This window comes from Oncorhynchus tshawytscha, linkage group LG17 (assembly GCF_018296145.1).
Source record: "Oncorhynchus tshawytscha isolate Ot180627B linkage group LG17, Otsh_v2.0, whole genome shotgun sequence".
Lineage (NCBI taxonomy): Eukaryota > Metazoa > Chordata > Actinopteri > Salmoniformes > Salmonidae > Oncorhynchus > Oncorhynchus tshawytscha.
In genome coordinates, this window is record NC_056445.1 from 9537006 (window position 1) to 9562856 (window position 25851).

A 25851-nucleotide genomic window follows, 5' to 3' on the forward strand; every position below is an offset into this window, starting at 1 on the left:
CCCAGATAGGCCAGTCGTGTGAGAAACTCGCCATCATGCAAGCGGTCAGACAAGTGAAAATGATGGTCAGTAAAGAAAACTTTAAGCTCGTCTCTCAAATTAAAAAAAACTGTCAATACTTTGCCCCTTGATAACCAGCACACTTCTGTATGTTGTAAAAGCGTTACATGGTCGCTGCCCATATCATTGCATAGTGCAGAAAACTTGCTTTAACAAAGTTAACCATTGTCACTGTAGTGTCCAAAACGTCTTTCAAGCTATCAGGCATTCCCTTGGCAGCAAGAGCCTCTCGGTGGATGCTGCAGTATACTCCGGTGTCCGGAGCAACTGCTTGCGCGCGCATTCCCACTCCACTATGTCTCCCTGTCATGGCTTTTGCTCCATCAGTACAGATACAAACACATCTAGAACGCCAAAGTCCATTTGATGTCACAAAGCTGTCCAGTACTAAATATTCTCTCCTTTTGTTCTGGTTTCCAGAAGAGGATGTCTTCCTTAATTGACCCCCCATAAACATAACAGACATATACCAGGAGCTGTGTCAGGCCCGCCACGTCTGTTGACGTTTGGCTACATATGGACCGTTAGTGGATTCCTGCGAGAGAGTAACTGCTATGCGGACGATACACAGTTGTACATTTCGATGAAACATGGTGAAAACCCAAAATTGCCCTCACTGGAAGCCTGCGTTTCAGACATAAGGAAGTGGATGGACGCAAATGTTTTATTTTTAAACTCGGACAAAACAGAAAAAAAGAGAAGAAGAAACAAGAAACAAATAGATCTTCTGTTGGATCTGACAATCTTGATGGTTGTACAGTTGTCTCAAAAGAAACTGTGAAGGACCTCGGCGTTACTCTGGACCCTTAACTCTCTTTTGACGAACATATCAAGACTGTTTCAAGGACAGCTTTTTTCCATCTACGTAACATTGCAAAAATCTGAAACTTTCTGTCAAAAAATTTAGAAAAATGTATCCATGCTTTCGTCACTTCTAGATTAGACTACTGCAATGCTCTACTTTACGGCTACCCGGATAAAGCACTAAATAAACTTCAGTTAGTGATAAGCACGGCTGCTAGAAAATTTGATCATATTACTCCAGTGCTAGCCTCCCTACACTGGCTTCCTGTTAAGGCTGATTTCAAGGTTTTACTGCTAACCTACAAAGCATTACATGGACTTGCTCCTATCTACAGTGAGGGAAAAAAGTATTTGATCCCCTGCTGATTTTGTACGTTTGCCCACTGACAAAGAAATGATCAGTCTATCATTTTAATGGTAGGTTTATTTTAACAGTGAGAGACAGAATAACAACAACAAAAAAATCCAGAAAAACGCATGTCAAAAATGTTATAAATTGATTTGCATTTTAATGAGGGAAATAAGTATTACACGTTCGCTACGGTCCCAAGACGCAGGCCTTATTGTCCCTAGAATTTCTAAGCAAACAGCTGGAGACAGGGCTTTCTCCTATAGAGCTCAATTTTTATGGAATGGTCTGCCTATCCATGTGAGAGACAGACTCGGTCTCGACCGTTAAGTATTTATTGAAGACTCATCTCTTCAGTAGGTCCTATGATTGAGTGTAGTCTGGCCCAGGGTTGTGAAGGTGAACGGAAAGGCACTGGAGCGACAGACCACCCTTGCTGTCTCTGCCTGGCCAGTTCCCCTCTCTCCATTGGGATTCTCTTCCTCTAACCATATTATGGGGGGCACTGGCTTACTGGTGCTCTTCCATGCCGTCCCTAGGAGGGGTGCGTCACTTTAGTGGGTTGAGTCTCTGATGTGATCTTCCTGTCTGGGTTGGCGCCCCCTTGGGTTCGTGCCATTGGGAAGATCTTCGTGGGCTATACTCGGCCTTGCGCCAGGGTAGTACGTTGGTGGTTGAAAATATCCCTCTCGTGGTGTGGGGGCTGTGCTTTGGAAAAGTGGGTGAGGTTATATCCTGCCTGGTTGGCCACAGTGTCTCCCAACCCCTCCTGTCTCAGCCTCCAGTAATTATGCTGCAATAGTTTGTGTCGGGGGGCTAGGGTCAGTTTGTTATATCTGGAGTATTTTTCCTGTCTTATCCGGTGTCCTGTGTGAATTGAACTATTCTTTCTCTCTTTCTCTTTCTGTCTCTTCTCTCGGAGGACCTGAGCCCTAGGACCATGCCTCAGGACTACCTGGCCTGATGACGCCTTGCTGTCCCCAGTCCACCTGGTCGTGCTGCTGCTCCAGTTTCAACTGTTCTGCCTGTGGCTATGGAACCCTGACCTGTTCACCGGACGTGCTACCTTGTCCCGGACCTGATGTTTTCGACTCTCTCTCTCTCTACTGCACCTGCTGTCTAACTCTGAATGATCGGCTATGAAAAGCCAAACGATATTTACTCCTGAGGTGCTGACCTGTTGCACTCTCTACAACCACTGTGATTATTATTATTATTTGACCCTGCTGGTCATCTATGAACGATTGAACAACTTGACCAAGTACTGTTATAATCGCCACCCGGCACTGCCAGAAGAGGACTGGCCACCCCTCAGAGCCTGGTTCCTCTCTAGGTTTCTTCCTAGGTTCCTACCTTTCTAGGGAGTTTTTCCTAGCCACCGTGCTTCTACATCTGCATTGCTTGCGGTTTGGGGTTTTAGGCTGGGTTTCTGTACAGCACTTTGTGACATCGGCTGATGTAAAAAGGGATTTATAAATACATTTGATTGATGTGATTGGATGTTAATTATTTGACTAGGCTGCCTGTATTTGACATTGTGTTATTTCGCTGAACACTTGATGCTTTAATTAGATTTTTGGCAGTGAAACGAGGCTACTCAGGTCGAGAAAAAAACCTCACCCAAATGTATAGCTCCATTGGAAAACATAGATGGACTGTTTGAAAATGTGAAGGAAAAAAAAACTTTTTTTATTTTTAAAAATGTACATGTGAATCACATTTTTATTTGGCGTACCTGCTCTAAAATACCTGCTCTTTGTTAGACTGTCAAAATAACAAACAATGACATTTGTTATTGCATGACAACATACTGTTGAAGATGAATCAGAAAAGATACATTTTCAAACTCGTTTTGGATATGCACGTATCTAATGTTTATTAAAATTGCACAGCAAATTTGTCCATTTTATCCCCATTCTCAAAACTCAGAGACAGGTCGGGTACATTGGAGAAGAAAGAAACAGCATTTGGTTAAAATACAGGAGACATGTCCACCATTTTGTATGCCTCTGGGTTATGTACTGTACACTCCTTTGAGAACAATGAATGATAAAGGCAATATTATACATAGTTTACAATTTAAAGGTACATTTTCCCCAACACTGGTCTTCATGTACAGTACACGTTTTCCTTGTAGCCTTGGACTAAAGCACCGTATTCAACTTATTGAGAGCTTGATGATTAGTTGACAAGTTGAATCAGATGTGGTTGTCTAGGTCTACAATAAACATGTGTACTGTTGGGGGTACTGGAGGATGAGGGTTGGGAAACACTGGCCTAGAGCATATCAAAACATTATCCCACAAACAAACTACAGGGAGAGGAAACTACAACTCGTTTGTTCATCATTTCTGATCAACAAAGGGTGGGTTCATGACGGACATTATTTTGTATATTTTGTTTAAAGTTGGTTGAGCTATGGACACAAAACTGGGGTATTCACCATGCCGCTCAAGAAGGAAGAGTGAATTTCAGAGAATTGGGACTTCTGAATAATGGACTCTACCTTCTTCCTTGGCAGCATACAAAAATGTCCTAGTTGGCTATGAAACAAAAGCATCTTTACCTCCCTCAGGGACAAAGTAGTTCCCATCATGTGATTATTATGTTCCCCTTTGTGCTTCTGACCTTAATTGTGGAGCATGGTCAAAGAGCAAGTAATAATAGCCAACAGCATTCCCCTTTAGAATCAGTATTGAATGAAGAGCGATTTTCGACACACTCCGTATCAATGCAAATCTTCATTGATTGTGCATTGATACTACGTATGAAGAGGTTCGCTGTTCATTCATAATTTAATATTCCTGCTCCTTAGCAGCTTGGATGGCTGTAGGATATATTTCCACACATCTAAACCCTTGAAATCAGTCACTTCGTCTTGAGTTTATCCTCTTTGTGAAGTGTGCTCACGGGCTCCCCCTAGCTGCTGATCTTGGTCAGCATCTTGTTGATGGCCTGCTTGACGTGGGTGGTGGAGCTACGACGCCTGGCCTTGCCCTGGACCGCCTTGCGGCGCCTCAACTCGCGACACAGCTCATGGAATGCTTCCGCCACCATGCCGCCTTCGTCGGCGCATGCAGAGCACTCGTAGAAGGCACATGCCATCTCAGCGGCCAGCCGCTCGCCCTCCTCTGTGCCCACCTGCCGGGCATGGTCTAGGTCGGCCTTGTTGCCCACCAAAACCAACGGGACATTCTTGGGTTTCTTGACTTCCTCTAGGAGGCCCCGCAAAGGAGCCACTTCGTCGAAGCTGCCCCTGTCAGTGATGTCATATACGATGACGAAGCCGTCGCCCCAGCGCATGTGGCTCTCCTTCTGCTGCGTGTCCTCCTGAGGTAAAGATACAGGAGGGAAGGATCTTTTTTAGAAACAATCTTTTGGCAACTAGCTAGCTAATTAGAATACTGTTGACATTTGATGTTGACCAATAGGCCCACTTGTTGTCTGGCATATCCACAAGGCAAAGAAACAATAGCTCTATGCGGGCCTTCATTGAACAAATGATGGACAATTGAGGCATCTGAACTGAACAGAGCTTTTTATTTAAAAAAAACGTCCACTAAGTTTTCAGCTGCAAATGATTGACAGCACATGTTTCTAATGAATTCAAATGCTTTATTTCTCCTTTCTCAACATAATACTTGTTAAATCTCCCAGATTTGAACAATCGGCTACCCTTCTGAACTGGGTGCAAATTTCAGCAGCTGCTCCTGATTTCATCAAGTCGGAACAGCCAGTCCTGTAACAAAACTTACTGGTCATGTGAGGACTGTTATTGGCAATAATAACCCTGTTACAATAACTGTTGCATAACTCACATGAAACACAGTGATACTTGACATCTATATAACTGACCGACTTTTGAACTTGAAGACAGGTCTAGCAACGCTCAGTTAGGCCCTCACCTAAACTCCCACTCCCTGCACTCTCAAAATAGAATACAATGTAATGAGAGAAGGATGACTAGACTGGACGTGTCACGGGGAAATTAGCAGCAGGCAGAACACCTACGTACTCAAACTAGCAGCAGCGGCAGCACATTTATCTTGGGATGGAAGGCCTATGCTGCTGGGTTCTCTCCCAGATGGAAAGTATAATGTGTTGACCCCAACGGCTGATTAGAACAGCACAGAGCAACGCTAGCGAGGACTTAGTCTAGCTAGGACCTCTACTGAGAATAATCCCTGAAGTCATCATTATACAGTAGGGTTGAATTGGGATTTTCAATTGGCTATGAATGATTCTTATTCTATTGCCAGTCACAGTATAAACATTTCTCTACACAAACGTTATTGTTTTCTGTGCAAAGTTGCTGAAGCTCCTACCTGTCCGGCTGTGTCAAGGATCTCCATGGTCACAACCTCATCGTCTATGGTTGCTTGATGGCGATATGTTGATTCTGGAAAGAACAAAAAGAAAAGGGAAACCCCATTTACAAGATGGTAACATGTTTATGACTATCATGCACAGTTGAGCCCACCTGGTTGTTTAGGTGGTCAATGAACCCCATTAAGTTGAATTACCTCTGGTTTGCTTCAGGGCAGCTTTACCAAGAGGACGAGAAGTGGTCAGGTCTTACACACCTGGCTGAAAGATAGAGGTGTGAATGCTGGCTATGACCCTCTTTGTTTTTACCTCGATGAGGGGTCATTCACCTGAATTGCCTCTTGTAAAAAAAAAAAAACATCTTTGTAAACTCACGAAAACCCTAAAAGGCACTTTAGATCTCCCTGTAGAGAGAGATTTCACTGCTGTCTCCACCGGAGAACACGGCATTATTTAGCAAGCCTGTTGTGTTTGTAAATCTCATCTTTTGCTCAGTTTCAGATTGTTACTCAGGTTCTGCTCAAAACTTCTTCAAGCATGGTGGGTGGCTACTATTCAAGATGGCAGGGGTCTGGAGTATGACAGTCAGTAACACCAGAACGTGCTGTTGGGGTATTAGCTAGCTGTGCATGTCATCATCCCTGCCTCTACCCAGGTGCCCTCTGGGACGCAAAACGCTGTGTCCGTGTGAGATGTCACCGAACCGAGTGACCGCTGGTCACCGAGAACCGAGTGAGGGTGTTGATTTACTGCCTTCTATAGTCGGAGGGTAGCACCTTTCCGAGGGGCAAAGCCTGGGTCTCACACTCAGTCTCACGGGACGTCCAATTTCAGCAGCCACACATCCACACACGTGCAAGCGCACACCTGCACACCTGCACACCTGCACACCTGCACACCTGCACACACACACACACACGTAAGTACACACACCTACTATGTGTTTTTGTGTGTTAACAGCATGGACAGCTTGTGGATGATTTAATGGTCCAACCTACATATCTGAAGATCTTAAGGAGGGCCAACACCACAGTCATTTTCCTGGCAGCGAATAACTCATTTCCTAGCGAGAACCTGGAGCCTCTAGCTGCTGCTGTTGTTATTTTAGAATGCCGAAAGAGAACGTCTCATACCAGAATATTAGGTGGAAACATCAACAGATCTGTCAACAGCAACTTCTATCAGCCCCCGTCTCAAGCTGTTTGTACTTGTTAACTACTACGACTCGTAGAAATGTTTTTCTTGTTCCGCTCACTTAACTCACTGGATTGCCAAACATCCATGAGATGATTCAGCCAAGCAGCTGCTTTCCTATTTGTTTCTATCTGTGCTATTTATTCCCCTAATTGTGCAATGTCATATGACCGCAATAAATGAGATTAATAGTAGATTTCCAGGAGGTAGTAGTTATATAGTAGATTCCTCTGCCCGTTTTTTATTGAGGAGTGACTTGGTAAGAGTTCATTCCATGAGGTAAATAAGATTAGATCAGAGGGGGTATACATTGTTGTTCACAGCTACTTTCGGAATATGCATGAACCTAAAGGTATCCTCTTGTATTAAAATGACAAGCCAATTTACATAATTACACTTCTCACATGTTTCCCAGCGAGTGACAATGAATGGAATTCTCTCTGTCCTTTTCTACAGTAGAGAGGAGATAATATTAGCGGTTGCGTGTGTTAGCTGGGCAGAGTGGAGTCAGAGAACTAAATAGCTTACAATTCAACAATAACAGAGGACCATCAAATATGAAAACCCATAGAAATGGGGGGGAGTCCTGACGAGACTGCCGCAATGAGCAGGGTATGCCGCCATTGTCAAAATATCGGTGTCATGGCAACAAGCATGACAATGCTTCAGAGCCAGGAAAATGCATACACCCACATAGATTCTAGGATAATGGGAAAGGGGTATGCTTATACTGTGTGTTCGTGTATTTGTATATTCAATTGTGTAAATTCCATCCCAAAAATGCTTTTCCTGATTCATATTTCATTGATCCCCTTGTGCAGGTTAAATCCTAATCCTAACCTCTGACAATACAGATCACAATTGAGAAAACACCAAAAAAGAACACAAGGTTTCAACAGCGATCATCATATTCCTACAGTTGAATTATTTACCAACATGATAATGAAATGGAAAGCGCTCTGTCGTTAAAAAACAGCTTCACTTTGCACGGCTGATAAAACAAAAAGCAGATGGCGTTCTCTTAGAAGTCAAGAGAAAGATGTGGTCGAGATTTCCTCCAGATTTCCTCTTACTATTATAGCTTCATCAAATCCGTTTGTGTGTGCAGACTGCGCCTACTGTACGCAAACAAAGTGCTTCTTGAATGTCAATCGAAACAGATTGCTGTTCATTTCATGACAGGCATTTTGAGATGGCCGTTATTAAAATCACGTTACCAAAGGATATGTGTAACCTACAAAACACACACACTGGGTACTGTTCGCAAAAACATGATTAAATTGCTTCCAGACCCTGTTCTGAAACTTCATGAAATTAATCTGTCGGCGTGGTAATTCAATATTCTCCTCAACGTCCATGTTTCTTACAGAGCTGTTCTCTCTCTCTCTCTCTCTCTCTCTCTCTCTCTCTCTCTCTCTCTCTCTCTCTCTCTCTCTCTCTCTCTCTCTCTCTCTCTCTCTCTCTCTCTCTCTCTCTCTCTCTCTCTCTCTCTCTCTCTCTCTCTCTCTCTCTCTCTCTCTCTCTCTTCTCTCTCTCTCTCTCTCTCTCTCTCTCTCTCTCTCTCTCTCAGCCTTCATCTTTCATTCAACCCTTGTGTGATGATGTCAGGAAATAAGCTGTGGTGGGTACTAGGTTTATACTCCTGAATGCTGTTCGAATAACAAGCACTTGAGCCTGCACCAAAAAGAACACCACATTCAGAGGGAAAATGGGGAAAACTGTCAATGGGAATCAGAGACTTGGCTTGCAGTGAGAAAAAAATATATGCATTATCTGCAGGATCCAATTCTTTTTCCAGCTAATTGTTTGACAGCATGCTATGAGCATATCTTAGACCATTGGTATTTGTAGGAGTATACTGTATGTATATATAACATTGAAATGTCTGCATGCAATGAGAGGCTTGATGCCTATATCATGTTACTGCTTCCCATGCCAACAGTTGGGTCTGTGCCACTTCTAATGAGGCTGACTCTGTACATAGCATGCCATCGAACCATGAACCGGACAACCCCAATATTGTTCTAGCTTCAAGCAAAACATGCCACAATAGGCTTTTCCTGCCAATGACAGGATGTAGGCCTACTACACGACCCTCCCCTTGCACGGTCGCTGTGGTCAGTTCGCCTAAATGTGAACCTGATTAGCCTGTGGCTACTATCAAATGCTACCGTCTACAGATCTAGATTGTAAATCTTCTGTAGCCTTCCTGCAGTGAGTGAATTCCCTTAGATTAGCGCTTACTTTCCACACACTGCAATGGGCACACCTTGACTTAGTCATAGTCAAACACATTTCTCTGGAAAAGTGTAAAACCGACGACTGGCGTGAATGAATGGTGCTTCGCCCTTAAACCTTAAACTTAAGGCATCGCCTCTCTCCCTGTCTCATATAGCATATCACATAGCATTCATAGCATTTTAAATCCCCGACCCAGGCTAGGGTTGTGATGTCGTTTTGCTTTAAACAAAAACCAGAGAGGTCAGGCCTGACTTAAAAGGCATATTGTCAGGAAATTAATCTGTATGATGTGTGGAGGAGCTATGGGGGGAAATATATTACCCCATGGGGAGTGATTATTATTATTATTATTTCGGTTGCTATCTTGATATGATAAATCGAAGAGATAGAAGGCTTTGACCAACGCAGCACAGCCATCTCTGGATCAAAACAGCCTTTGAGGTCAGATAAAGCCTTTGATACCTTTGAGTGCTTTACTGGCTGCACAAAACACACTAAGACTAGTGTTGTGCAGGTTCTTTTCAATGCTGCCTAGGATAGCAGGATGAGTAGGTTGGGTGTCTTACCAAGCGTTGGGTCATACTCCCAGATGAAGCGTCTGGTCAGAAACCTCACCACTAGAGCTGTAGAGAGAGGGATAGATGGGAGGGAGGAAGAGAGAGAGAGAGATTAACATACTGCGCTGTAATCAAATTCGTTCAATTAACTTAAATATAGAGCAAGCAAAAACATGAAGATAGGATTATGTCTTGACAGACAGAGATAATCAGTTTGGATGGAATGGAACACTCTCCCCACTCAGTATCAGATGCACAGAGTGCTCATCTGATTACGCAACAATTTCTTCAGTTCAGAGGAACAACAACCTCGCTCTGATATGCACATCTAATCAGAGCCACTTACAAGCAGGAATATATTAGAGACAGATGATTGTAGGCCTGAAAGGGACCATGTGCATACAGATACAGCAGCATGTCATCTGAATACAAATATGTATTAGTTGTCTGAATTGTTTTACATCCTCAAATGCCGTGTGTTTCAGAGACTCAGCCTGCTAGACCAAACATCTCTTCCCCAAATATCTAATGACCATTCACCCCTATCTTTACCATATAGAGTCACTTTGTGTCTTTGTTGTCATAATTGTGAAAAGCCATTTTATCCAATGATAGTCATTCCCATAGAAATGGAATAGAACACTACACTCTAAAAAATGCTGGGTTGTTTGGATGACCCAATTGCTGGGTTGCAGGCATTAGGACACTTAGTTGGGTTGTTTTCTTTAATAACTGATGGGTTATTGATGCTGGGTGCTGGGTTATTGATGCTGGGTTATTGAGATATGACCCAGTGGGTCAGATCAGAAGACTGGAGGGGTGGCTTAGTAGGGGTGTGTTTTTCAGATAATTATTTTTGGCCACCCGTGAGAGTAAATGTGAATCTGTTCTGTTGTATTGTTATCACATGTTAAGGTTGAACACTGATACCTTTGTGGCTTAAATGAGGATTACAAGTGTTTGAGTTCCTAATGAGCCTATGCATTTCCCAATGTTGGGATAACACATATCCTAATATTGCATCTCAATGTTGTGATATGTAAATAATAATGTTGTGAAATGTATATTAGAATATGTAATGTGCAAAAATATTCACGATTTTTTTGTATTTTCAGTGTACAAATTTAACATAAAAAGGAATTACATTTGCTCTCACGTGTGTTCAAAAATAACTATCTGAAAGCCACGCCACTAATAGGCCATGCCTCCTGAATATAACCTATGGATTACATTAAAAAATCCATAGCTGCTAACCCAGCGTGTGTTCTGTCCAATATTTACCCAGCGCCGGGTTACCAAATAACCCAGCCTTTTTTAGCGTGTAGAACGGTAGCGCCATCGTCATTCGGAAGGTAGAGTCCCAGTTCAAATGATTAAATATCCTTATGTGCCACGGGTTTGGAACACTGACCTCCTGTCCTTATTGTAGAATGATAAGCCCATTGGCTGTAGCCACTTCCCTGTGGTTTAGAAAAGTGTTGTCTTACAAAGGTAAAAACAGCTTCAGAGGACGATTAGGTTTCTACCTATGATTAATCCCGCTCCTCACTTCAGTTGGAAAATACTTGAAATGATTGATGTTTTATGGCGCAATAAATGATCATCATAAAAGTTCAGCAACGCCATTCCTCTTTTTATTAGGCTACTGAAGGGCTGTTGATGGGGATCTGATACTTTAAGTGCATGTAGGGCCTTTATTTGACATTAAGAGAGATAACATACATGTTGTAGAGTGTGTTATTTATAGTGTTACCATTTGTCAGTTGATAGTCTAGTAACTCCAAGTAAATACAATAACCGGGGACACTGCAGACCTAATTGCCATTCAATTAGGTTGAGATGTGACGATCAAATCAAAATCAAATCAAACTTTATTTGTCACATTAGCTTTACAGTGAAAAATATAACCGTTTAAGAAAAATTTGTGAAGAATCAACAACAAGTGGGACACAATCATGATCACAATCAGTGTGCAAAATTATTCAGCCCCCTTTAAAGATTAAAATATTTTTTGTAGCGCCACCATTTTTGCTGCAATTACAGCTGTAAGTAATACTTTGTAGGGGTATGTCTCTATCAGTTTTGCACATCGAGAGACTGACATTTTTCCCATTCCTCCTTGCAAAACAGCTCGAGCTCAGTGAGGTTGGATGAAGAGCATTTGTGAACAGCAGTTTTCAGTTCTTTCCACAGATTCTCGATTGGATTCAGGTCTGGACTTTGACTTGGCCATTCTAACACCTGGATATGTTTATTTTTGAACCATTCCATTGTAGATTTTGCTTTATGTTTTGGATCATTGTCTTGTTGGAAGACAAATCATGTTTGACAGTGGGGATGGTGTGTTCAGGGTGATTAGCTGTGTTGCTTTTACGCCAAACATAACGTTTTGCATTGTTGCCAAAAAGTTCAATTTTGGTTTCATCTGACCAGAGCACCTTCTTCCACATGTTTGGTGTGTCTCCCAGGTGGCTTGTGGCAAACTTTAAACAACACTTTTTATGGATATCTTTAAGAAATGTCTTTCTTCTTGCCACTCTTCCATAAAGGCCAGATTTCTGCAATATACAACTGATTGTTGTCCTATGGACAGAGTCTCCCACCTCAGCTGTAGATCTCTGCAGTTCATCCAGAGTGATCATGGGCCTCTTGGCTGCATCTCTGATCAGTCTTCTCCTTGTATGAGCTGAAAGTTTAGAGGGACAGCCAGGTCTTGGTAGATTTGCAGTGGTCTGATACTCCTTCCATTTCAATATTATCGCTTGCACAGTGCTCCTTGGGATGTTTAAAGCTTGGGAAATCTTTTTGTATCCAAATTTGGCTTTAAACTTCTTCACAACAGTATCTCGGACCTGCCTGGTGTGTTCCTTGTTCTTCATGATGCTCTCTGCGCTTTTAACGGACCTCTGAGACTATCACAGTGCAGGTGCATTTATAAGGAGACTTAATTACACACAGGTGGATTGTATTTATCATCATTAGTCATTTAGGTCAACATTGGATCATTCAGAGATCCTCACTGAACTTCTGGAGAGAGTTTGCTGCACTGAAAGTAAAGGGGCTGAATAATTTTGCACGCCCAATTTTTCCGTTTTTGATTTGTTAAAAAAGTTTGAAATATCCAATAAATGTCGTTCCACTTCATGATTGTGTCCCACTTGTTGTTGATTCTTCACAAAAAAATACAGTTTTATATCTTTATGTTTGAAGCCTGAAATGTGGCAAAAGGTCGCAAAGTTCAAGGGGGCCGAATACTTTCGCAAGGCACTGTACATGTAGGTAGAGTGAAAGTGACTATGCATAGATAATAAACAGAGAGTAGCAGCAGCGTAAAAGGGCGGGGTGGGGGTCAATGCAAATATTCTGGGTAGCCATTTGATTAGCTGTTCAGGAGTCTTATGGCTTGGGGGTAGAAGCTGTTGAGAGCCTTTTGGTCCTAGACTTGGCTCTCCGTTAACTCTTGCCGTGCGGTAGCAGAGACAACAGTCTATGACTAGGGTGGCTTTAGGGCCTTCCTCTGACACTGCCTGGTGTAGAGGTCCTGGATGGCAGGAAGCTTGGCCCAGTGATGTATTGGGCAGTACATAATATATACTAAGAACTTGGTAATTCCATCCAATATGTTATCTATGTAATAGGTATTCAAAGCATTAAAGAAAAGTGTTTTCCACAAGTACATAGAGTAGCCATCCAAATAAAAAGTAGCCAGGCGGCCCCCGACCAGGGTTCGAAATGTTTTTCTATTTTGGTAGCCTCTGGTACATTCTAATGCCTTGAGTCTGTATACACTACCCAGCTGATTAGCCAATGACAGCCGCTAATGGAAAACACTGCTCCAAATCACAGCAAGCTTTCAAATCTGTCAACTTGATGTCCACTCAGTCAAAACAGTTAGGGACAGTTCTAAATTTACTGGGGTGGTCCAAAATAGGGGAGGGTGGCAGGTAGCCTAGCGGTTAGAGCGGTGGGCCAGCAACTGAACGGTTGTTGGTTTGAGTACCTGACCCGTCAAGGTGAAAAATCTGTCTGTGTCCTTGAGCCCGGCACTTAACCCTAATTTGCTCCAGGGGCACTGTACTACGATGGCTGACCCTGTAAAACAACACATTTCATGCATCTATCTTAAATTGCCAAGCTTTGTGGAGGGTTGTGTGTTTTAAAAAATATATTGTGCACAGGGGAGGCTAGTATGTTTTTTCCCCCTGGTTTACATGAGCTCTTTTGCAGGCTTTACTATATCAATTTATTCCATCCAAGCCACATTTCCTCATTTGCTTGAATGCTCCTCCCGGATATCAAGGTGTTTTGGTATTTCCCTTATGCACTATGCTTTTCCGCACACTAGCTTTTACTATACCACAGATCAATATTGCCCACTAGTCTGTCTATCCTGCCTTCATAGTGATATTGGTAGGTGGATCATTTGTACAGATCTGCAATAGGCTAACTAGCCATCACACCCCACATAAAAGTATTTAATCCATTTTCAATATGAATCCACAACAACAAATAGGAATAGCTGATAGGCAGCGGAGAGGCCAGGTGCATCATTGCAGCATGAAAGAACAGTGAAGACATGAGGCACGCAGCTCAAAAAGCTACCCTAATGATCTTGTTTAGGGACAATATAATTATCATACCTAGACTAGCCTACAACACCAAAATACAATGAATAATTGCATTATTGTTCTCAAGTGAGTACAAAATTCTACTCTAGGCAGCAGTGAAAATTGTCATTTGAACGAATGCGCAAAAGCCCTGTGAGTTGAACGTGTCATTCTATTTGGATCAGTTGTGGGTCTAGTCTGGACAGTCTCGAAAGGCACAGTAACAGGCCAGTCTGGCTGTATTTTTAGTTCTGTGCTCCTGTCAGACCCAGTTGTTCAGAAAAGCGTTTTTGCCTCCTCTCCAATTCGAAAGGCTATTCCTCGCACACCTAGAATCTAACACTTCAATATATCATAAATATTTGTCATTTAACTTTTAAACTGTATTAGCTCTTTATGTGACATAAACACAACCAGTCACAATGTTATAATGTAATTAGGCTACTTAAAAAATCTCCAGTAGGCCAGGCATGCGCACGTTCGTCCAAATTATAATTACAGCATCCTCAAAATGGCTTGACATTAACCATGCTTCCATTCAACCTTTTTATGCAAGTAAAGTATGTTGCACTTTTTTCTCATATCATGGGAAAGAACGCATTTTATTAGGCTAGATGAAATACACAATGATGAACGTCACAGAGTGGGGAAAGTGCACGGTGACGAGGTTGATGCTCCTTTAGAGAAACATTGAGGGTCTTATTCTGTTCCTGTGTGATCACGATTTCCGTAGCCAATGTGATGAGCGAGACCTTTAAAACAGTACATTCACAAGGCCGCAGGGCCAGACGGGATTGCCAGGGCGTGTACTCCGAGCATTGCGCTGACCAACTGGCAAGTGTCTTCGCTGACATTTTCAATCTGTTCCTGACTGAGTCTGTAATACCAACATGTTTCAAGCAGACCACCATAGTCCCTGTGCCCAAGAAAACTAAGGTAACCTGCCTAAATGACTACCGACCCGCAGGAGTCACGGCTGTGGCCATGAAGTGCCTTGAAAGGCTGGTCATAGCTCACATCAACACCATTATCCCAGAAATCCTAGACCCACTCCAATTTGCATACCGGTCCAACAGATCCACAGATGATGCAATCTCTATTGCACTCCACACTGCCCTTTCCCACCTGGACAAAGGGAACACCTATGTGAGAATGCTATTCATTGACTACAGCTCAGTGTTCAACATCATAGTGCCCTCAAAGTTCATCACTAAGCTAAGGACCATGGGACTAAACACCTCCCTCTGCAACTGGATCCTGGACTTCCTGACAGGCCGCTCCCAGGTGGTAAGGGTAGGTAAACAACACATCCACCATGCTGATCCTCAACACAGGTGCCCCTCAGGGGTGCGTGCTCAGTCCCTGCCTGTACTCCCTGTTCACTCATGACTGCATGGCCAGGCACGACTACAACACATTCATCAAGATGGCCAATGACACCACAACAGTGGTAGGCCTGATCGATGAGACAGCCTATAGGGAGGAGGTCAGAGACCTGGCCGTGTGGTGCTAGGACAACAACCTCTACCTCAACGTGATCAAGACAAAGGAGATGATTGTGGACTACTGGAAAAGGAGGATGGAGCACGCCCACATTCTCATCCACGGGGCTGTAGTGGAGCAGGTTGAGCGCTTCAAGTTCCTTGTTGTCCACATCACCAACAAACTATCATGGTCCAAACACACTAACCAAGACAACCATGAAGAGGGCACGACAAAGCCTATTCCCCCTCAGGAGACTGAAAAGACTGCACCATCGAGAGCATCCTGACTGGTTGCATCACTGCCTGGTATGGAAACTACTCGGCCTCCGACCGCAAGGCACTACAGAGGGTAGTGCGTACGGCCCAGTACTTCACTGGGGCCAAACTTCCTGCCATCCAGGACCTCTATACCAGTCGGTGTCAGAGGAAGGCCCTAAAGCCACCCTAGTCATAGACTGTTCTCTCTGCTACCGCACGGCAAGCGGTACTGGAGCACCAAGTCTAGGTCCAAAAGGCTTTTTAACAGCTTCTACCCCCAAGCCATAAGACTCCTGAACAGCTAATCAAAAGGCTACCCAGACCTCTCTTTTACGCTGCTACTACTCTCTGTTTATTATCTATGCATAGTCACTTTAACTCTACCTACATGTACATATTACCTCAATTACCTCAACTAACCGGTACCCCCGCACATTGACTCTGTATCGGTACCCCCGGTACAGAGTCAATGGTAGGTATATATAGCCTTGCTATTGTTATTTTACTGCTGCTCTTTAATTATTTGTTACTTTTATGCTCTATTTTTTTACTTAACACTTATTTTTAAGGCATTGTTGGTCAAGGGCTTTTAAGTAAGCATTTCACCGTGACGTCTGCTCCTGTTGTATTCGACATGTAACACAACATTTGATTTGATGATGATCGATGCTTGGCAGCCGTTTGACCAACAAAAGTTGAAAATGCGATGGAAACCCATTTAACTTCAATTTTTGATTCCGTACATGGGAAATTAACCGCAAAAGTTTTTCTTATGTGCACTACGTATTTACGCCCACAGACTTCAATTTGGAAATGCCACTCTGATGGGGAAATGTGCACATTGTTTTTATGTATATTTTAGAATTCTCACGTAAAAATCTGTCGCCAATTGGATGGAAGCCTTGCTACAGGCACCCTAAAGACTCTCGCAAGTGCGCTACCCCAGTGTCACTTTAATTATACCTGCCCATCATGATTCACCAGCAGCCCCAAATGTCTAAAGAATAAGCTACAGACCAGCCAAAACAAGCTTGTAAGAATTGTACTTAAACTCCCCCCAGCATACTCATCTGGAGGCTGACCATTTTAAGCAGCTAGGCTGGCTATCTGTGGGACAAAAAGATAAGTATTACTTCAACTTGTTCTGGTCCACGTAATTATCACGGACTCAGCCTCCAGGTACCTTATTTGTTAGGGATGCCCACCAGCACAATACCGGAGCCAGAGACTCTAATATTCACTATTTTAAATGTAAGAGTATCTGGTAAAAACACATTTGTATACACGGGTACTGTTGAGTGGAACAAACTACCACAGAAAATCTAAACCATACCAACCATAACCCCCTTTAGGAAGCATGTCAAAAGCTAGCTAATGTGTGAACAGTATAACCTTTTAATTTGTCTGTATCTCTGTAATGTGTCTATGTAATTGAATATGTATCTATGTGGAAAATAGGAACATAACGGAAATTAGTCCCCAACTTTATTGTGCAATCCCAGTCACTTTTAAAACGTTGTATACTGTGTGTGTGTATATATATATATATATATATATATATATGTGTGTGTTATTTTAACTGACAAATATAATTTCCCTCTAGCTGATCATTGTCTACAGCCTGCTCTGATCGTAGTATATGCCTAATGAAACAGACAGGGTGTCACGTTCTGACCATAGTTCTTTTGTGTTTTCTTTGTTTTAGTGTTGGTCAGGACGTGAGCTGAGTGGGCATTCTATGTTGTGTGTCTAGTTTTCCCATTTCTATGTTTGACCTGATATGGTTCTCAATCAGAGGCAGGTGTTAGTCATTGTCTCTGATTGGGAACCATATTTAGGTAGCCTGTTTTGTGTTGGGTTTTGTGGGTGGTTGTCTTCTGTCTTTTTGTGTCTATTTTTGTACCAGTTTATGGTCTTTATTAAACATATTGAACTCTAACCACGCTGCGCTTTGGTCCGATCCTTCGTCCACAGAAGAAAGCCGTTACACAGGGAGAGTGAGCTTGTCTGTAGTGGTCGGCAAACCCTCAACCTTCTGGCCCGTATCCCTGTGAGGCATCGACTGTGCCACAAAAGCATGCTGAAGTGGCAAAGTCGATATCCACATTTCTAAACGTTGCTACAGTTGTTGTTATTTGTGGTCATAAACATTATTATGACTCAATTCTATGAGGAGGGAGGGTGTTCAATTTTTTTTTACAGTACAAGGGGAGGGTGAAAACATGTTTAATGTTGGGGAGGGGGGCGCATTTATTTTTTACGACACCTTCAACTGTCCCTCATTTATTCCATTTGCCTCCTCTTGACAACGCTTCGCTCCAACGTTTTGCTTGAAATTTGCATAAAGTAGAGCAGAGCTGAACCTTTTTCTACCACACCACTAGCAGGGCTCTCGCCGCTCACCTTCCCACAATCCCCTGCACATTTCTCTGCGTGCCCTTGTTGAAAATTAATGGGGGCAGAAATTCTCCTGCCAAATTCGTTGGTGGTGAAAACCCACTGTAAGGCGAAGGTCTCAGAGTTCAATGAGAGAATGGCGGCAGGTGGTAAAATGCAAGTAGTTTTGCAAGCACCACGGTTCGTGATGCTCACTCCAGTGAGTGGCCCTGCTGGCTCCGTGCTTGAGGCGCCAAAATATTAAATTAGCTGTAGTCTTGAGTGGCCGACACGCATTGTTGACCAATGTGCAGAGTTCACAATGTTTTAACGACAACATTCGAGCTGACAACAACCGGGACTACTGGTCTCCACACGGTAGGTGAATTTTCTTGTGGTTCAATTGCCGTTTACTGCGGGCCGTCTAAGTGCCTTTAGACTCATGACCGAGTGACGCCACCTCACTGTGCAGAACCGTAAACCTGGCTTACTGCAGTCTGATTTGCATTAAACAGGCCACACGCTCCCACTGTGCTTCCTCTGTGATACCGTTATCTATCCCCGGTAATTTAGCGTCACACACCAACGTGTAATCCAATTAAGACTGGGAGAAACCAGAGCTCGATCTGTGTGGTCTGTCTGCCGGTAGCCATACCCCCTGGAACTCTGCAGTGGGTGGGCCCATGGTTTCCTTTCTCCTCTCCTTTCCTTTCCCTTGCCTGGGCCTCACTCGCGCCCTCATTAGCGTTTCAGACCAAACGACAGGTACAAACAGGCTTTTCCCCTTGCTTTTCCATTAGCCCCCAAAAAGCCTAACTTGTAATCCAGGGCACCCACCCGTGGTCCCGCCAGCACAGAGCCACAGGATCTCATAATGTACTGTACATGGAGAAAGGTTACAAAGCCCTGCATTATTCAGGATCTGATCTCACCCCTACCAGGCACTCAAATCAGAACCCAATGCCCGCAGTTACATAGTGACGAAGCAAAGTCTTGAAATATTGCTTGGATATGTACAGCTACTCAGGCACTCCATCCACAGCCAACAGGTTGCATTGTTGCTAGCATGATGTTGCTGAGGCATTAAAGGGTTGTTTGTTCTGTAAGTATCTGCATGCCTTGCATCACTTGCCTCCCTCCCAGGTTGTGATTTATTGTGTAAGTGGCACTGCTCTTCTCTCTGTGGCTGTCTTGTGCCTGAGTGACTTCAAATGGGCCCAGATGGCCTACTTGAGTCTCAGAGGGTATCGGTTTCCTCCTGTCAAGCGACAGAGCCCCTGCTTTTGAAAGGGGGATAATAGAAAGGCTATTATGTTGAGGTTGAGTGTCGCCGACACGCTTCTTTTAGCCCCTATAACTAAACTAGGAGTCAGTTATTTTGACCTACGAATGATTATTTGATGTTTGTAGATGGTTAGTTACTTGAATATTAGGTTTCACTATTTCACGGGCATGAATTGTGGGTCACTTTTGACTGACCATTTATTTTTATTCCCATATTTTCACTCCATTCCAAACTAAATTGTCCTCTCATTAGTTTCATCATGTTGAAGACAGTAAACAACCAACACATTATCAGTTGGTGGTGATTGTGTTACAGGAAGCAATACCGAAGCTTCTGACAAAGCCTTCCTTCATTAGTGAAAGCGCAGCCACAATGTGCCACGATGTAATACATCTCCTGTATGTTTCACAAAAACTCTCAACGGTCACGTAATTGAGTGGTTCTTCACTAAATTGGGCTTTTCAATACCTTGTTCGACTTACTTTGGCTCTGCTTGGAAGCAACACATTTTGCCACTGATGTGGTTAAGGTAAACTCAAACAGCAGCTAGAGTCATGCAGCTAGCAATCAACGCAGAGCACAAGATCATTTGTCATTTTAAAACAGCAGGTAGCCAGAGATGTCCAACTAGGCTACAGACACATTCTTCTTCTCTTGTTCGCCTGAAATTCCCCGGGGAGCGTCTAGGTCAAAGTAATTGTGCCTTTTAGCACTTGGGATTCCAGGTAAAAATAACAAGCAATGGAGTGTGAAGACTTGTTCGAGGTAAGATACAATATCTGAAGTCCGTACTGTTCAAATTGAACCAGACTCAAAATGCTCAAAAGGCTTCGGATGAATTCCTAGAAAAGTAGAGCTTTTACAGACAACGCGCTTCCATTAGAGCGCCTTTCAAAGCAAGAGTGTGTCACTGTAAATGTCTCTTATCAGTCCTAGTCTAAAACCACAAGCTTAATGAAAAACATGGTGCAGGGCTCAAAAACACAATAATGGCTACTCCGCTCTTTTCCTGCCAAGCTGTGATTCAGTAGATGATAAAGCTCTTATAAACCTGCATTTTATTAGCACAGGCCAAGGGGAAAAGAGCTTAATCCTCCCCATCTGAATGTTGCGGCGGCTGCTACACAATATCTAGTCACTATTCGTCCGACACACTGACTACTAGATCAATAGCCGCTGAGGAGCGAGGACTGTGGACTGTTACATCTGGGCTGTCGTTAAGATCAATGGCTGAGCCTTGGGAAAGAAGATGATCATGGCAGATTTCACAATAAAACTGAAAAACAAAACAAGCCCAGACTTGTTCGAGAATTCACCCAACATGTAGTCTCGGGCAGTGATCAAAAAAGAAATGACCAGTTATTATAACATGGGCCAAAGCATCAGAGTAGGAGTGCTAGGATAAAGGTCCCCTCTGTCCCATGTAATCTTATTCATTATCATCTAAAAGGCTAAACTGATCGTAGATCAGCACTCCTACTCTACGGGCCCAAGACAAACAGAGAGAGGAGGACCTTTAAGTTTGCTGTCCCGTGTCAACATAGCAACCATGGGAAGTGATTAGCAACAGGTTCCTTTTGTCTCGGGTTGAACTAATTGCCTTTGTAACATCAGAGGGAGAATGTCCATCTGATAACAAACAAAGCAGAAGCAATTAGCAGCTCCCAAGACTTTGTTCTAGACCAGTGCCAGTGTTACTTATTGAACAGGTCCCTATTGATTCCACCACAGCCACCAAAACAGACACCCCACAGCCCCAGGGTTCCAGCTCTGTTTAAAAAAATATATATATATATATATATATATATATATATTTAACCTTTATTTAACTAGGCAAGGCAGTTAAGAACAAATTCTTATTTACAATGACGGCCTAGGAACAGTGGGTTAACTGCCTTGTCTGGTGGGTAGTCTACACTAGCTTGGTTTATTAACAAGCCTGGTTTTACCAGGCTAAGCCGCCACAGTATAAGTATTTACAATTAATTTCGCCCCTCTGTGTTTGAGATGAATCTTTCATTCAGTTCTTGATGTTTTAGGACTACAGAGCTGTCATGCTTGTTGTAGGTCCACTTGAGACACTGCTTTCTTAGGGTTTACATTTCCTGGCCTGGCGCTGAGATCCAATCAAAGTTGAAGTAAGTCATTAACTGGAGTGACTGTTTGGGTAGTTTTAATAGCATCCCTCTAGACATTATCCAATATATATATATATATCTTATAATGAACTCCTCCACAAAATAAACAATGTTCCTCAATTCAGCTATATAAAACCCACATCAAATGTGTTCAGAAAGCAATTTCAAAATGTATGCGGTCACAACCATGGAAACAAATGTATTCTTTAGCACTACTGACGACTGTATGGAATGTGAAAAAGAAAACTCACTGGCTACAGTGCAGGTCCAATGCGTCATGCACTTCATGTTGCCGCCCCGTGACATTCCATCCGCCTCTCATGTGACAAATGGATTTCTAGATCAATTATGGCTAGGGTTGCATGTAGGCCGGGCCCCATAGATCTTACAGCGATCCCCATGACGATTGATTGCTGTTGTCCAGCAGATCTGCCCTACAGAGGAACCAGAGCTGGTGGAAATCAAATACCTGTCGATTTAGTACGAGGTGTAACAGAGGAGGTGTGCTTTTTCATACACACTTGTTCTCCCATTGTCCAATCCCATCGCACCAGTCATCTGTCTTTGACAGTACGTGCAGTGCCAAAAGTCTGTTTGAGTTGGAATAGCCCGTTAAATCAAATATGATCTGAAGAAAGTGCTGTCTTACTCTTGAGAAACTGCCTGTAGCTACAATTACTTATTTCAGAGAAAAAGAGCAAAAAATAAGATTTATCTAAGTGTGTTCTGTCAAATATAGACTGGGCTCATTCAATTTGATCCTCTAAGAACTTACAAACCTAATGCCCACTGTGCGGATGATGATTACAATTACAGTATGCGAGCAGGCGTGTCACCAGCTTTACGGAAAATATATGGTATGCAATGTGAAGGTAGAATTCAACTGTACAGGATACTGTAGAAATATTTCAATATGCGGTCTCGTAGTACGTCTCAAGTTCATTTATCCTTTGAATGACACAAACCTGTACACTACCATTAAGCACTGCATGTTTATGCTTCTATTTATAACACTTTGTGTTGTCTGCCTCTTTATATGCAGCTTGAGTTAAATGTAGCAGGCATTTTAACAAGGTGGATATAGTGAACTGGACTGACCTTTATATTGTAAAGAGCAGTTGGAAATCCATTAGTGGCACTCAAGGCTTGTTTCTTCATTCAATAGACAAATGATACTGTAATTGTGGGTAAATGGGCAACACACAGAGATACACATAGCGATAAAGTGACAGCTCAGTTAGCAAGCCTTTCCGACATCATAGACTGCAGGAGTCGGGACCGACTCGAGCCATGCTGCAAAAAAAAATACCCTGGTCACTTCCTGTGAACACGAGGTCATCGCTCTGTGTCAGTCTCAGCGTCCAGCGGAAGCTTTCCCAGAGCCCCTTTCACCGCCAGACGCTCTCTTGGGCATGTTTGTGTTTCCTGGGTAACAAGGCTCTCCAGAGACATTGATAAACAAGATTTGTAGGGACATCAACTACAGCGTTGCTGGATAAACGGAAATTGATACGCCAAGGGAACTTATAAAGTCAAGAGCCTCATCGGAGAGAGACATGGCTGACTTCCACAATAGTCTACATCTTCGCCAAATGTCGTTGGCAGCGCCAATGATGGTTTGTAGCCCCAGTAAGAATATCCTGGTTCGGATTATTTTGTAAATCATTATTGCCAATTAACTGCAGTGGCCCTAGCTAGAGTTGTATTTGCATGAGTCAACACTTCTCTTTTCCAGGACCTCTCTGCTCATCAGTGGGTATCATGTCCCTGGTTTTGTGATAAGAACGTGTACACTATAACTAATAGGGGCCCAAACAAATATAATGACAATGTGCTAATCCCCAAACAGTCAAACTCCAAAGAGATGAGAAATTAAGGTAGGTGATTGATATTTGATTCATCTCTCATTTCATACCATGCTAAATTAGTAGGCTTAATATTTACAGAAGAAGTGCCAATCCTATCAAGTGCAAACAACACACATTTGTTCATTACTAATTTGAGCTACAGTATGTCTCACTGAGTGATGCACTGCCTTCTCTGCCATTTCCCCAGTCTCTGAAACCAATCATCTTCCAAAAACAGAGCTAATAAATGACCTCTGTTACTCCAAAGCGCTGCACAATCTCACAACACTAAGATAAGCAAATCCTTCCTTTCATTTAAAACCATCATGAATCACAGAATGTCCCCCCTGAAAGCTGCAGCTGGGGAAAATGAATACTACCCTTTAAATACCTGTGTGAGCAGCCTGCCTCCAAAACTGGCACATCATGTAAATGCTGTGTTTGTTTACACACACCAGTGATGTGCAGTCAATGTGTGTGTATAATCTAAAACAAAAAGCTGTTATGAAAAGCCAACTAAAAAAGGAAATGATATTTAAAAAACAAAATAGACATCCTTTTTTGTTATCTAATGATGTTCTGTATGCTTCAAATCCCAAAATGTGCTAAAACTACATCAAAACCTCATAAAGGCGCCAGGGTATTCATGCCTTCCTTCCCATCCATTCAAATCGTTGACGCGTACGGCCGTTCCTGACATATTCTGCACGTGCGTATATTGCCTAAACATGGTGTGTGGGTAAGCTTTGGCAGTGCCTACATACTTTGCCGCTCGCATCCCTTGAACTGAAGAAAGCTAGATATCTAGCAAAAAAAAAACACCTGACAAATGGACACTATTTTGCACCTCAAACTATTTTCCAAGTTGGATTTCTAAGGAAAGCTATATATAATTCGGAGACGGAGACCAACACCTACGCTTCCTGACCTTCATCAGAGGAAGGGACAGAAAAATCATCCAATCGAACGCACCACACTCGGCCTGACAGACACGGCAACCCGGAGCAGGCAGTCGATCACAGAGGAGAGGAATGTTTAACAACATGTTGGACAACAGTGTTCAAATGAAAGCCAGCTCATTTTGAAAACTTTCTTGGACATGTTCTTCAATGGGAGGATAGTCAATGACGAAGGTTTGGCTCTCTATCAACTGCAATCAGAACCTAACCAGTCTAGAAAATATGGCTTATACTGTGTGTACTGTAATAGAGCAGGCGTACACTATAGATAGATTTACACTACCTCTGTACTTTTCCGTATACAGTCTGAGGTCACAGAAGAGGCAAAGATAAATTGTGCTCTCTCTGCAATACCTGGTGATTAGGCCTCAGGCTAAATCATTCCTGTTTGATCACAGCATGTAGACCTATTAAAGAAGTGCTTAATGCACAGAATGATGTTAATGTAGCCACGGGACATGAAAAATAACCATGCACTCTATTCAACCTGATACACGTCATCCCTTATTGTAGTATATACTGTATATCCTTAAATGGGTGTGTAATTACTCACTTGTTCAGTCAAATAGAACTAAGATCCTTTCAATACACCTTCATGGGCCTAAAGGACCATGGAGGTCAATGGAGATTGATTGCTTTTGATTGTATTAAACAGGTCACTGTATAGGAAAGCCCTCACGTTTACTTTGAATGACTGGGAGATCCCCCGAAGGAGGGTCTGACCAGTGTCGCTCAACTTTGTACGTGTTCCAGCTCTTTATTACCATACAAACAATGGGGGCATGAGAAAAAGAGCCTTTCACTCCTGGCCCCTACGGCAACGTAAAGTAGGACACTTGGGAGAATATGATTTCTCCCTTTTCTAAGGGCGCAAAAAGGACCAAAACCCGGTATATTGTCGGTTGGGACTCTGGGAAGGGCGTAAGGTTTCTGATACTCCATTGAATCTCTAATCTGGCCAATGAACAATGGGGTTCTACTCGTATTCACCCTGGCTAACGTTTGTCCCAGGTGATTAAGTACACATGATTTGACATTGTGTGAAATATTTGAGACGCATGAGTTGATCAGAGTTTGAATATTACCTGTGACACGGAGGTTACTAAAACAGATGACTTCACAGGAAATGGATGGCTAGAAATGCAATTGTTTATTTATTTAAAAAATACTTGAGCTTAGATATACATTTTTGAACACTTAAAGAGAAAAGACCGAAAAACAAAGTGGGTGTTCTACTGCTCATTCTACTGCTCAACTATTCCTAACTTTAACCAGATGTTTAGCCAAAAATAACCCTACTACGGATGATACATAATTGCATAATCCTATGATTTTGTCTTGTGTTACACTGGACTTAAAATATTTA

At 42.8% G+C, this 25851-nt stretch overlaps 1 protein-coding gene across 1 annotated transcript in view; it reads right to left on the reverse strand.

Annotated features, from left to right (window-relative positions):
* Positions 1 to 2881: 2881 nt before the first annotated feature.
* LOC112216826 (ras-related and estrogen-regulated growth inhibitor) overlaps positions 2882 to 25851 on the reverse strand; it is a 39588-nt gene continuing 16618 nt past the window's right edge. The window contains exons 3-5 of the mRNA XM_024376925.2: positions 9541 to 9597; positions 5539 to 5612; positions 2882 to 4543 (exon numbers count right to left, since the gene is read on the reverse strand). Coding sequence (XP_024232693.1) covers positions 4133 to 4543; positions 5539 to 5612; positions 9541 to 9597 — 542 coding nt within the window. The 3' untranslated portion in view covers positions 2882 to 4132. The remainder of the gene's footprint in view (positions 4544 to 5538; positions 5613 to 9540; positions 9598 to 25851) is intronic.